At 50.7% G+C, this 13,842-nt stretch overlaps 1 protein-coding gene across 1 annotated transcript; it reads left to right on the plus strand.

Annotated features, from left to right (window-relative positions):
- The first annotated feature begins 1,955 nt into the window (after positions 1-1,955).
- LRRC40 (leucine rich repeat containing 40) lies at positions 1,956-12,824 on the plus strand. The gene is made up of 15 exons (XM_058029842.1): positions 1,956-2,106; positions 2,585-2,766; positions 3,018-3,091; positions 3,748-3,877; positions 4,224-4,347; positions 4,577-4,719; positions 5,234-5,406; positions 5,880-5,970; positions 8,152-8,197; positions 8,655-8,763; positions 9,269-9,376; positions 10,437-10,547; positions 11,307-11,384; positions 11,559-11,744; positions 12,371-12,824. Exons 1-15 carry the CDS (start codon positions 1,956-1,958, stop codon positions 12,474-12,476), a joined length of 1,812 nt encoding a protein of 603 aa, XP_057885825.1. The 3' UTR covers positions 12,477-12,824.
- The last annotated feature ends 1,018 nt before the right edge of the window (positions 12,825-13,842 follow it).

Consider the following 13,842-nt stretch of genomic DNA (forward strand, 5'->3'; position numbering starts at 1 on the left):
AAAGTCACACAAAATACACTGTCCCACTGATGCATTAGGATTCTGGATTTTCCGTTTTTCTATGTTTGTGATCCTGCAGTTCTTTAGTGTAGAGCTCTAAACTCCATATACAATCCTAGTTCACAGTTTGGTCAGACAAGACAGTTTCTCTCCAGGCCTGGGAATCAAGGACTCCTCACTGTCTCAGGCCCAGACATGTAAACAAAAGTGAGTTGAGGGGAGCAAACTTGGGGTAAATGACTTCATCACCTGAAGATGTAATTGCAGGATTAATCCCCAATATGCAAATGGACCAAACTTATAAAAGTGTAAAAATTCGTGACCCATCATCTATTTTTGGGTGTAGTACCTGGTGGGCCTTGTCTGCCCTTAATGTACCTGCAGGCCTTTCAATAAATATACCTGCTTTTTACTCCCTTACTTCTATCTCTGTTTTCAGGTATCCCCAGAAAAGGCATCATGAGCAGTAAAATGTTGGGGTGGGAATTTCTCATTAGAGAGGGGAAAAAAATGTATTTGCAGTTTACATAGTACATGCTATTTCCAGATGACTTTGTTGTTTTATGTTAATGTGTTTCCCATAATGTTCCTGAATGTAAATAAAACCAGCTTTATTTATTAATCCTTCTGAAATTCTACCTCATCTGATTCATAAAGTAGGAGATGCTTACTGTCCTCCCTTAGCAGATATCACATTTCCACTTCTGAAATATTACTGATGCCGTATCTTGTACTGAATTGCCAAAAGCTTATTTAAATTCCAGATTTGAATTTGTCAGCAATGTTCCACGTGGACCTTAGCTATCCAACAGCACTGAAACTGAATGAGATGAAAGTGACACAGTGTTTATACCAGGGGCCCTGAGGCACAGAGCACTCACCCTCTGAAGTCCTTAAAACCCATTTTTAACCACCACTGTTTTTTTAAATAATCAGTTGAAATACCCAGTATTTTCTGTGTGTTTCTGACTCCACTGAGAGAGGAAAAAAAGAAGTGGGGAGATTAAAGAACACTGGTAAAAAAAATAATGAGGCCAATATCCTTAATCAAGAGCAAGTGCCTGAAGTGAGTTTCCTGAATTACAAACTTGACTAATGTACTTAAACCTTCACTAATTACTTTTCATTCCAATGGAACTACTTGTAGAAGCATTTTTCAAAGAGGGGAGTGTTTGAAGCACAAGATGTGCTGTTACAGAGCGAAGAGAACTACAGTCCAACATGGGGCCACATTCCTTTATCAGCATTTTTCTCTCACTGGGAACTGCTGGTGGGATCTGCAGGCACGGGGCTGGTTCCATGGGCTGGTTTGGATGGGATATTGGGGAGAAATCCTTCCCTGGGAGGGTGGGGAAGTTCTGGCACAGAGACTGCTCCTGGATCCCTGGAAGTGTCCAACACCAGGCCGGACACTGGGGCTGGGAGCAGCCTGGGGCAGTGAAGGCATGGAATATTTTGTATGATTAATGAGAACATCACTGCACCTTCCAAGCTGTTGTGACTTTGAATATAATTTCGTTCCACCTCAGCCGTTGGATCCCTCCCAACCCAAACCATCCTGAAAATCTGCTGAGCATGGAACAGACCCTGGAGATCATGGAGCCCAGCCCCGCACAGCCCCCCAGAATGCTGCAGTGTAGCTGCGCACAGGGCTAAGGGGGAAAACAAACACAATAAACTGATGCGAAAGCGCCGTTCCGTGTGCTGCTCCTCGTGTGTCCGCGTACAGCACCGCGAGCAGCCGCGTTCCGGGGCTCCATTTCGGCACCGCGGGGCGGGAAATGGCGGCGCCGGGGCTGGGCCGGGTCCGCCCGCGGGGCCCCGCCTGCGCGGCGGGCGGGCGGCTCCGGCTGAGGGCGGCTCCAGCGCGGGCCCCGGCAGCGAGCGAGCGGCAGCAGCGCGGCCCCGGCTCCAGCCCCGGCTCCAGCCCCGGCCCCGCTCGGGCTGTGGCGGCGATGGCGGCGGCTCGGCGGGCGCGGGCGGGCGGCGGCGGTGCGGGGCCGGGGTTCGGGCGGGTGGCCGAGCCGCCGCCGGTGCCGCAGGGGCTGCTGCGGCTGGCGCGGCGCAGCGGCCAGCTCAACCTGGCGGGACGCGGCCTCACCCACGGTGCGTGAGCCCAGTCGGGGCTGGGGCCGGGGCTGCGGCCGGGGAGCCCCGGGGGCCGCCGGGCTGCGGGCGGGGCGGGAGCGGCTCCCGGGGAGCGCCATCTGCTCGCTGGTGTCCGTTCCTGGCATGTTTCCATCGGTTTCTGTTGATATCTCTGCAAAAATGTCTCTGGAACACAATGGACTGGAGAGTGGCTATTGGGATGTGTGTATTATGTGTGCATGTATATATATATGTAGCTGTATAGATGTATGTTTTTACATATGTACTTACATATGTATATGGCCATATGTGTCCATATATATTTATCTGTCTCTGTATATGTCACCCCCCAAGGCAGAAGGGTTGGAACTAATGAGCATCAAGGTCCCTTCCATGCCAACCCACTCAATAATTTTACACCCAAAAAGCACTCTGACTGTGAAATCTTGGAACGGACACCTGCGGGGTTCAGCTGACGGCTGTGTTTGTGCTGCAGTGCCTGAGCACGTGTGGAGGATCAACCTGGACACGCCGGAGGAAGCCCAGCAGAACCTGTCCTTTGGAGCTGCCGATCGCTGGTGGGAGCAGACGGACCTGACCAAGCTGATCCTGGCCTCCAACAAGCTGCAGAGCCTCTCGGAGGATGTGCAGCTGCTGCCTGCCCTCACCACGCTGGACGTGAGTACAGGGATCCCTTGGTGCTCTGATGGTGCTTCCCTGTAGGACATGGGGAAATGTTATCCTGGATATTTGTTTTCCATTTCCCTGGTGTATCCATTTCACAGGGCCCTGGAGTGCCACAACAAGGGAGAGTGGCTTCCCACTACCAGAGGGCTGGGACAGATGGGATATTGAGGAGAAATTCTTCCCCAAAAAAACCCCTCTGAGGTACAAATTAGTAACTGTGTCCTAAAACCTCTCTTTTCCAGGTGCATGACAATCAACTGACATCACTTCCTTCTGCTTTAGGGCAACTTGAAAATCTCCAGAAACTTGATGTCAGGTGAGGCCATGTTACAGATCAAACATGAGAAATGCTGTGATGACTTTCGGGTGTGAGTGAGATTGCAGGATAGCAACCTTTCTTTCAAAAATTTAATTCCAGATTACTCACTGTAGAGTGTAATTATATGTTTGTTGCATTATCCATTTTGGATCTATACTGGTGGTGGCCTTGGGTTTCTATAAATTGTTTTCACTGATATTCAAAGTCACAATTGCTTGGAAGGTGCAAACAGTGATATTCTGAATAATGATACACAAAATATTTATTTGCATTTATTTGCTTCAGTCTGGCAGTTCTGAGGATAAAACATTTCCAGTCATGAATAATGCACATTGTAAATAACAGTGTAGATCTTGTTTGTGCTGGAAGGTTCAGAATCTTCTGTTTACTGGGGTAATTTTGTAAATTTGTGCACAAGGAGAGGTTATGCTATCACTGTGTGTGTTAAGTACATAAACAAAAAACCTGGAATGTTGTAAATTCAGAGTAGGATTAGAAGTCTTCTTGAACAAATAAAGACAGTCAGTTGTTCTTTAGAGGTGGCAGTGTCCTGACCAGCAGGCTGTGGCACACAAATGTTCTGTGTGCAGTTACATTCCTAAAATCTCCTGAGTGTTTTTCCTTTCCCTTTGTGTTCCACGTTTCCACCCCAGCCACAACAAACTGAGGAGCCTTCCCGAGGAGCTGCTGCAGCTGCCGCGCCTGAGGAGCCTCCTGGTGCAGCACAACGAGCTGAGCCAGCTGCCCGAGGGGCTGGGGCAGCTCCTCAGCCTGGAGGAGCTGGTAAAGCACGGCTTCAGACCTGGTCCTGTGTTTGGGAAGGCTTTCTCTGCTAGTTAAAAGTCCCTGCATTCTGCAGCAGCACTTGGCAAATATTCCAGTGGTTGTTGTAGTGTCAGTGACTGCATGGTGGGGTTTGTTTTTAGTGTGTTCTTGGTTTGACATATTTTGGGAAAGCTGAAATCCCCGGTGATCTGTCAGTCCTGGGGGAGTTGTTCCTTCTCTCACACTTGTGCCAGTTGTCAGCAATCTAATTTTACTGTTCTGCCACTAATTAACTTTGCAGTAGCAGCACTCCTGGGATGTTTCAGACACCTCTCATCTCTCTCATCTCTGTTTCCATGTGCAGGACGTGTCCAACAACCAGCTCACAGCCATCCCCACCAGTTTTGCTCTGCTGGTGAACTTGGTGAGGCTCAACCTGGCCTGCAACCAGCTCAAGGAGCTGCCTGCAGATCTCAGTGCCATGAAAAGTAAATCACTTTCTTTGGGTTATTAAATGCCAAACAGCCAGTGCTGTGCTTATGTTCAGCAATACCGTGCAGGGTTTTAAAATGGATCTTTAAATCTGAGTTATTACTTCTAGAATCTGTTTGGCAAAATGTTGTGTTTATTTTAAACTAAACCCCAGGACATTTATGCTGCTGTAGAAAGGTATTTTTATCTTCTCCTCTGTTTCTCACTGGACATTGACTTCCACAGGCTTGAGGCAACTGGATTGTACCAAAAATTACCTGGAAACGGTCCCTCCTAAATTAGCAAGCATGGCATCCCTGGAGCAGCTTTACCTGAGGAAAAACAAACTGCGCTCCTTGCCAGAGCTTCCCTCCTGCAAGCTACTGAAGGTGAGCTTGGAATGGCTGCTCTGCTGGAAATGCCTGTGCTGTAAACTTTGAAATAATGACAGTTGCTTTAAACACCAGCTTTTGTGAGGTGCTGTGATCAAAACCGGATGACAGCTCTGTGTTTAGAACTCTGTTTAACGTGCAACTTCTCTTCCTGCCCTCATTGTTCAGCCTTTTGAGTTTGCAGGACTTTCCAGATTTGGAAAATAAAAAGTCTTCAGGAGAGGAATGACTGAAAGCTGGATCTAATATTGCCTGCAACAGTTTTTTTTTATCTCTGGGAACTTTTTCTGGATAAATTCACTTTGTTCATTGTCATTTTTTCTTTATAACTATGGATCATATACACTGTTTTTCCTTTTAACACAATCAGGTTATATCCAGGTATTTTGTAGGCAGATGAAAGGGAATTAAAATGTCCATATTCTCCACATCAGCATACTGCTGATGTCACAACTTAGGAGATAAGTTATAAAGTAATTTGAAACAGTTGTGGTGCCCTTTGTTCCTGTAGGAGTTACATGCTGGGGAGAATCAGATAGAAATCCTGAATGCAGAGAATCTGAAGCAGCTGAGCTCCCTGTGTGTGCTGGAGCTCAGGGACAACAAGATCAAGGCAGTGCCCGAGGAGATCACAGTGCTGCAGAAGCTGGAGAGGCTCGACCTGGCCAACAATGACATCAGTAGGTAATAGTGGCACCTGGGCTGGGGCTGGGTGCTGGCAGCTCCTTCCTTCCTTCCACGGGAAGGGAATGACTCAGTCAGGAAGTGAAGGAGCCCTCTGTGTGTTGTGGGATTGCTGAGATCAAACTGGGACTTGTGGAATGTTCTGCCTGTGACTTAGCTGTGACTTGGAGGAGCAGCTGAGGGAGCTGGGGAGAGGCTGAGGGAGCTGGGCAGGGGCTGAGCCCGGAGCAAAGGAGGCTCAGGGGACCTTGTGGCTCTGCACAGCTCCTGACAGGAGGGGTTTGGGATCTGCTCCAGGGAACAGGGACAGGAGCAGAGGGAACGGCCTCAGGCTGGGCCAGGGCAGCTCAGGATGGGCACAGCAGGAATTTCCCAATGGAAAGGGGTGTCAGACACTGGAACTGCCCTGGGAGGGTTGGAGTGCCCATCCCTGGGGGGCTGCTTTGGAATCAATCAGTTGTTTCCCTCTGCAGGTTGCCTTACACCCTGGGGAACCTCCCTCAGCTGAAATTCCTGGCCCTGGAGGGAAATCCTTTGAGAACCATTCGGAGAGACCTGCTGCAAGTGAGCACTGGGGTTTGGCTGTGTGTGTGGGCATCTGCACAGGAGGGACCTGGAGCTGCTGGAGGAGGTCCAGAGGAGGCACCAGGATGGTGCCAGGGATGGAGCAGCTCTGCTGGGAGGAAAGGCTGGCACAGCTGGGATTGTTCACTTGGAGAGGAGAGGCTTTGGGGTGAGCTCAGTGTGGCCTGGAGGAGCTGCAGGAGAGCTGGAGAGAGACTTTGGACAGGGATGGAAGGACAGGACACAGGGAATGGCTCCCACTGCCAGAGGGCAGGGATGGATTGGATAATGGGAATTAGGAGTTGTTCCTTGGGAAGGTGGGCAGGCCCTGGAATAGAATTCCCAGCTTTGCTGTGGCTGCCCCTGGATCCCTGGCAGTGCCCAAGGCCAGGCTGGACATTGGGGCTGGGACAGTGGGAGGGGTCCCTGCCATGGCAAGGGTGGAGTGGGATGGGCTTTGAGTCTTGTCTTAATGAAGGTTCTAGGATTCAGTTCTCTGTTCTCTTGTAGGGAGGCAGCAAGGGGAGGGTGTGGGTTGATCCCAGGGTAAGGAGTCCTTAGGGCAGCAGGAGCCTGGGCACCACTCCTGCTGCACAATTCCCTGTGGTGTTTGCCCTGGCAGGCCCCTCTCCTCAGTGGTGCTGCACATTCCTACTTCTGTGCCTTTGCCAGGGTTGTAAAATCAGTGTTCCCAAAGCACTGGGATGCTCCCAAAATAAGCAGAGCTGACAAGTCTGTGTGGCAATGAAATCTGTAACATCTGTCAGGAGAGGGAAGCCCTGGTGTGCCTGGCTGAGGGAGCAGTGTGCCCTGAGTTAATGAGCACTTGTCCAAAGTGCTCCTGGAAAGGAGTCTGAGTCAGGAGTGCTGGAGTTGTGCTGTTCCTGGATTACTGAGGGTTTGCTGCTTCAGCTGGGCTGTGTTTCCCACCTGGGGCAAAGGCCAGGCACGAGGAGCCCCTCGGGCCACGCTCTGTTTGTGCTGCCTGGATCCATCACCAACACTGTAAATTCATTTGGCTCAATTTTCTCTGCCTGGTTGGATTTTTTCCACTTGGTTTAAAGGAGCAATTGGTGGAGGAGCTCTAGGGCTCCCCAGGCACAGCTTGGAGCAGGTGGATACTGAGATGAAGGACTGGGGTGAGTGTAGAGGAGCAGCAGATCCTTCTCTTCCCTTCTGCAGCCCTGCCCAGCTCACCTTCTCTTCCTCAGGCCTCTTATTCCAGTTCCAGCCCCATTCCTGGTTCTTGATGAATTTCCAGTTCATTTCTGTTCTGTTTTTGTTAACTCTCCTGCCATTACTTGGCTCTGGAGCTTTACCCTGCTCTCTGCTTTCCTTCCCACACATCTGTTACTGAGATTTCAGTTTGACCTTCACCTTTCCCTCACAACTTCCCAGCTTGTTCTGTGTTGGCTTCCCTTGCCATGCTCAGCACAGTCCCCTCTCCCTGCCTGTCTCCTTGTGGCAATTCCCTCCTTTCCAACATCCACATTCCCTTTATCCTTCTGTGTCCACCCAGTCCCTTGGGCTGTGTCAGCTGGAATGAGAAATGTTCATTCACATCCAGCGCTTTAGGTCAGTCCCTGGTTCTGAAAAACCCTCTAAAATCACACCCCAAACCTGCCTTTCCCCTAAAACAAACAGTGCAGAGGAGATTGGACTTCACTACCCTCATGTTTGTGCAGGTGGCAGCTGTGTCTGACCACTGGGAGTTGCTGTGAGGGGACTGAGGGAAATCTTTGGGGCTGATTTTTAACAGCAAATGATGCAAACTGCCACGATTTTCCCGGAGTTTATGATTTGGGCCATAAAAAGGTAGCAGAACAGTGAGCAGTCAGCTTCACTGGCACTGTGTGCTCTCCACAGCAAATTGTGCTGGAGCTTTTTAAAGGGAAAATGAAGCTCCTTGGAACTTTGTTACTTGCTCTTGGAAGTGGCAAAAATCTTCACATAAGGAGCTACAGAAGTGCAGCCTGAGGCTGTGATTCAGGATCAGAAATTTTCAGCTGGAATAAATAAAATGACAACTAAGCAAGCTCCCAAGCTGCTGTGGGGTTTTCAGTGGGATTTTTAGTCAGGAGTGCTGTGGGCTCCACCTGTGTGCTGGCATTGTCCCTCTGCACTGTCCCCCCAGATGTACAAGTACTGCTGGGTGACTTGGGGTTTGTTTCTTTTTTAAAGAAAGGCACCCAGGAGCTGCTGAAATATCTGAGAAGCAAAATCCAAGGTATGTTGCTTTTTTCCACTTCATTTTAAAGAGAATATTCTAAGAAATTAAAGTAAATTAGAGTTTAGGGAAGGTGGTTGTTTAAATCTAGGTTCTTCCCAGTTATCTTGCAGTAGTAATTTCTTTTACTCAACACTTTGGTGTGATATTTCAGTTTCTTATCCTATTAAAGCTGCTCTAGGCCATCATTTCCTGTCAGAATTCCCTGGTTTTTGTAGTTTCCAGCCCCCTACCCCACGGAGCAGAGCCTCACAGAATCTCATCTCCAGTGCTCTCTCTCCTGCTTGGCAAAGTCCAGGTCAGCACTGCCCTCCTTCACCCTGAAAGACCCCCCAAATCTAAGATGGTAAAAACCCTTTATTAGGCAATGATTGAAGGATTAGAGGGGGGTGGTGGCAGCTGCCTGGGGCACTCAGAGCAGCTCAGCTGTGTGCCTGCCCCCCTCTGGTGTCCCCAGATGATGGACCTGGCCCCAATGAAGAGCCTCCTGTGACAGCCATGACTCTTCCCAGCCAGTCCAAGGTCAACATCCACGCCATAACCACACTGAAATTATTGGACTACAGGTATTTGGGAATATTGCTCATTCCTGAAGCTGTGAGAACACTGTCCTATTTTATACTTGTGGGTTTTTTTCCCCACCTTGGTTGCACACCAAGCTGTCCACAAACCCTGCTGCATGTGGGCATTTCCCCCTTTAATTCCTGTGCTTGGGAATGGGCAGATTTAGATGGTGGGGGTTGAATTTTTTTTTTTGTATTATCAGATATTCTGTAGGAATTCGTTGAAGTGCTGAATCCCAGCAGGTGCTTTTAGTACCTTTGAAGCTCTTTATGATTTTCACTAAGCCCCAGAACATCTTATGGCAGGGGAGTTGCTGCTCAGTTATTCCTTTAAAGGACCTGGAAGGGTTAGGAAGTGGAAAAAAGTCCTGTTTGGTGACACTGTGGGCATGGGGCAGTGCTGGGGGTTTCCTGCAGCTGCTCCCTGTGTTCTGCTCTTCTCTAGAAGGGGGTGAAAGTGCTGTGTTGATTAGCAGGCAGTGGTTAATTGGTGTCACTCCTGTCCCAGTGACAAGCAGGCTGCCGAGATCCCCGAGGCCGTGTTCGATGCCGTGGGCGCCAACCCCGTGGCCACCGTCAACTTCAGCAAGAACCAGCTCAGGGAGATCCCCCCAAGGTACTGCTGGGAGCCCATTCCCACCTGGGCTTTGCTCTCCTGCCTTGGTTTCCAGCGTGCTGTTCTCCCCTGAGCTGTTTGTGCACACGGATCCCAGTGTGTGCAGTCACCAGGGCCAGCCACAGCCCAGGAAAGGCTTTCCCTGGCACTGCTGGGAACCAATGATCCCTCTGTGTCAGCAGGACGGCTGCTGTGTCTCTGGGAGCCCCCAGAGACCATCCACACTGGTTTTTGAGGGCAGTTTATTCCCAGGGGTGCTGAACACAACCTCTGGCACAGACAGCTTGGGCAGGTGCAATCCCAGAGGGACAAAAAGGCTTCTAGAGACTCAGTTTTGGGAGCTGCTGCTTGTGCATCCCATGCTGTGTGTCACCGTGTGAGAGGCTGCTGAATTCCCTGGGATGGGTGTGGGGGAGTGTGCAGCTGCCACAGATTTCCATTTCATGCAAATCCAGACAGGAGACAGGAGAGTTTTCTCATTTAATTGCCTTTTGTTTCAGGGCTAAGCCAGAGATTCTGTTTGGGGGGTTTAACAGGGAACTTTTTGAGCTGTGAAAACCTTTACACCAAAGCATGTTAGTACAATAAATAACCTTCTGCAAGCAGCAGCAGGTGCTACCAGAGTTTGTAACAGCACAACAGGAGAGCAGAAAAAAAAGATGGGGAAAAAATAGGAATTTTTGGTCAGGTTTTTTGGCTGCAGAAGAAGGTGGGTAAAGTCTGTGTTAAAACATATCAAGGGCATGAGGTGGCAGTGATGTCACCTGGGCCATGGTCTCTGAAACAGCTCCTGACTGCATTTATTGAGGAGGCTTTGGTTGCAATGTTTGTGAGAGAAAATGCAATCTGATAATTGTAGATAAATTATTTGGGCTTTGCCTTACCCCACATGTAAGGCTGTAGGAGCAGAGCTCCCACAGGTGACATTGCATTATCTCCCCAAAATCCCTTCAGAAAAAAGCACAACTTGTCCTTGATTTGTAGAATAAACAGGGTTTTTTACTAACTTACAAAGCAACCACGAGCTTCCATAGTGACAGCATCTCCTTTTGTGCTTTAGGCTTGTGGAGCTGAAGGACTCAGTTTGTGATGTCAGCCTGGGCTTCAACAAAATCTCCTCCATTTCCTCGGGGCTGTGCCTGCTCCAGAAGCTGACACATTTGGATCTCAGGTTGGTGATGTGTGTTGTTGCACTTCCTTGCCTGGGAGCTTCTTTCCCTAGAGCAGCCATCTGTTCCAGTGGGATGGCAGCACTGAAATCATCTTCACTCCCAAAATCTCTCCCTGTCAGAGCCAGAATAGGAGTTGGCCTAAATTTGGGCCTTGCTTAAAGAAGACACAAAAAGAAATGGACCAGTTCTGAAATGTGCTGGAGGAGAGATCCTGCCTCACTCAGAGAAGGGTTCTGAGATGTTGCTATTTCAAAACACTCCCACAACCCCCCAGAAGAAAACCACACCAAAAATTCCTGGGAGTTAGGACAGGGAAGGTGCAGATTCTGTTGCACTGCCAGAAAGAGAGGCAGGAGATGGCTCCTCGTTGTCACCTTGCCTCCTCTGATTCCTGAGAAATGCTCCTGGCTTCGTTAGCTCAGGATTAGCTCAATCCATTGATTTTGGGGAGCTTTGGAGTGACCTTTGGAGTGATTCACTTTGGCTCCAGGGTCTGGGCACTTTGATAAGCTTTCCTCTGGAAACAAGGAGCTGAATTTCCAGGCAGCAGTGTGCAGTTAGTGGCTACTTGGGAATACTTGGGAATCTTTAGAGGACAGGCTTTGAGTGTCCTCCTGGCAGAAATGGGAATCCCTGGCATGCTCTGGTCCCTGCTGTGAGGCAGTGGACCTGCCCCAGACTGTGTAGCTGATCTGGGAATTCTCAGGCAAACCCCTGACTAAGTTTACTGCGTGTTGTTTGTCTTTCTTTGATAACAGAAACAATCTTCTGACAGCCTTGCCTGAGGAAATGGAGGCGCTGAAAAAACTGCACACAATAAATCTTGCTTATAATAGGTGAGAAACTCTTCAGACTTTTTTTAATACAATAATGAAAAGATCTGGGCTGAGTTTGACACAGTTTTCCTGTGGTGTGAGAACAAGGAGCCACTTCAATGAGCTGGAGCTCCCATGAAGTGCTCCTCTTCCGAATGCCCTGTTTCTGACTATCCCTCCTTTCTCCTCCTGAAGATTTAAGGTGTTCCCCAGTGTCCTGTATCACCTGCCAGCCCTGGAGAACATCCTGCTCAGCAACAACCAGGTGGGATCCATCGACCCTGTGCAGCTGAAGGGGCTGGACAAGCTGGGAACGCTGGACCTGCAGAACAATGACCTTCTCCAGGTGCCCCCAGAGCTGGGCAACTGTGAGAGCCTCAGGTGTGTGGGGCCAGGGGGCTGCTTATAAACACATTTGCTGTCAGTTCTTCAGGGAGTGTTTGCCAGAGGAAAAAGCACCCATTGAAAGGGTGTTGGGATTGCCCAGAAAGGGTCTCTGGCCATCTGTAGAACAGGGCAGTTTCTTCAATAATCTCTTCCCTAATTTCTCAATATTGCAGAGAATTGTGGGAGTTGTTTTATCATTTAGAACTGATGTTGAGGGTCTGGGAGTTGTGTGAAGCTCGTGGTGAAGCCTTGGGGGTGACATTTCCTGTGCTCCCAGTCACACTGCTGGTGCAGCTCCCATTGAGCAGGGGGGTTGGACCAGCTGACCCCACTGCTCCCTTCCAGCCTGAGCCACTCTGGAATTCTGTTTCTATATTCCAGAAGTTCTCTTCTCTCTCCTCCTGGCAGAGGCTGAAGGAGTGGGGTGTGTTCTACACCCCCACTGATTTATCAGCATAAATTAAAACTCAGCTGCCTCAAAGCTCAGCAGAAACCCAAACTCCTGTAGCAGCACAGAGGGGGGACTCCCCAGGAATTTCACAGGCCTCAGACATGTGCCTGCAGTGGCTGAGTGTGTGGGTACAGGGAGATTTATCCCAGTAACTCACCCCTGTTTGCAGGAGCCTGCTGCTGGAGGGGAACCCGTTCCGCACGCCCCGCGCCGCCGTGCTGGCCAAGGGCACGGCTGCTGTGCTGGAGTACCTGAGGAGCCGCATCCCCTGCTGAGCCTGGGCACTGCCCTGAGCCCTGGGCACTGCCCTGAGCCCTGCCTGGGCACTGCCACCTCAGCCTGGGCATTCCCACCTCAGCCCCGAGCCTGCCTTGGCCAAGGGCACGGCTGGAGTACTTGAGGAGCCGCATCCCCTGCTGAGCCTGGGCACTGCCCTGAGCCCTGGGCACTGCTCCTGAGCCCTGGGCACTGCCCTGAGCCCAGGGCACTGCTCCTGAGCCCTGGGTATTCCTCCTGAGCCTGGCCTGGCCAAGGGCACGGCTGCCGTGCTGAAATAACTTTGGAGCTGCATTCCCACTGAGCCCTGGGCATTCCCACTGAGCCCTGGCCATTCCCACTGAGCCCTGGCCATTCCCACTGAGCCCTGGCCATTCCCACCTGAGCCTGGCCTGGCCAAGGGCACAGCTGCACTGCTCTAATACCTGCAGAGCTGCACATTCCAGCAGAACAGGAGCAGCCAGGTACCCCCTGTCCCACCAGCACCCCTGGGCTCCACTGCTCCCATCCTTCTGCTGCTCCTGGCTGGGAGTCTGCCCAGTGTTAAGGACCCAGCTGTGAAACATTCCCTGCCCTCTGCATGTTCCAGCAGGGATTTCAGGATCCCACACCTCTCTGTTTACACTGTTTGTAATAAAGGACAGCAAGGAAAGCTGCCTTCAGCAAGCACAATCCTTCCTGCAGCTGAGCTGGGCTCTGGAGAGAGTTGTCACCATTGAAGCACTGGGGCAAAGGCAGAAGGGAACACTCTGGGGTTTGTATTCCTGTTTTCTATTGTTTCATTGCTGTCCCCTGGTGTGAGTGAGGTGGAGTGCTTGAGCTGTGAGGTGGTGAGAGATGCCCCAGGTGTGTGCAGGGCTCGCCTGAGTGAAAATGGGGCTGGTGCTCTGCTGAGACAATAAATGTTCCTCTTGGATGTCTGCCTTGGGTCCTTCAAGCTGTAGCAGCTCTGTAGATGGGAACATTGAGAACTTCTCTTGTTCAGACACACTTCCAAATGTCCTGCAGGTGGTACCTTTAATGGTAGCAGTGCTGTGGGTGGGCTCCATCACCCTCCAAGGCCTGAGCCCCCTTTCCATGGGGAAATTCCTGCTGGTGTCCAGCCTGAGGCCATTCCTCTGCTCCTGTCCCTGTTCCCTGAGCAGATCCCAACCCCCCGGCTGTGCCCTCCTGTCAGGAGCTGTGCAGAGCCACAAGGGCCCCTGAGCCTCCTTTGCTCCAGGCTGAGCCCCTTCCCTTTCATTCTCCAGCCCCTCCTGGGGCTCCATTCCCTGCCCTGGACACTCTCCAGCCCCTCAGGGTCTCTCATGGACACAGCCCTGGATGTTCTGTAGCACTGCAGGACTTTTTGCAGTTCCTCACTAA

The sequence above is a fragment of the Melospiza georgiana genome, chromosome 9, assembly GCF_028018845.1.
Source record: "Melospiza georgiana isolate bMelGeo1 chromosome 9, bMelGeo1.pri, whole genome shotgun sequence".
NCBI lineage: Eukaryota > Metazoa > Chordata > Aves > Passeriformes > Passerellidae > Melospiza > Melospiza georgiana.

Bases quoted from the DNA above. Each gene is read 5' to 3' on its own strand.
- LRRC40 (XM_058029842.1), top strand. From the start codon at position 1,956: ATGGCGGCGGCTCGGCGGGCGCGGGCGGGCGGCGGCGGTGCGGGGCCG. The intron at 4,720-5,233 runs GTGAGCTTGGAA...TTGTTCCTGTAG, and splicing joins CCTCCTGCAAGCTACTGAAG to GAGTTACATGCTGGGGAGAA. The intron at 9,377-10,436 runs GTACTGCTGGGA...TTTGTGCTTTAG, and splicing joins CTCAGGGAGATCCCCCCAAG to GCTTGTGGAGCTGAAGGACT.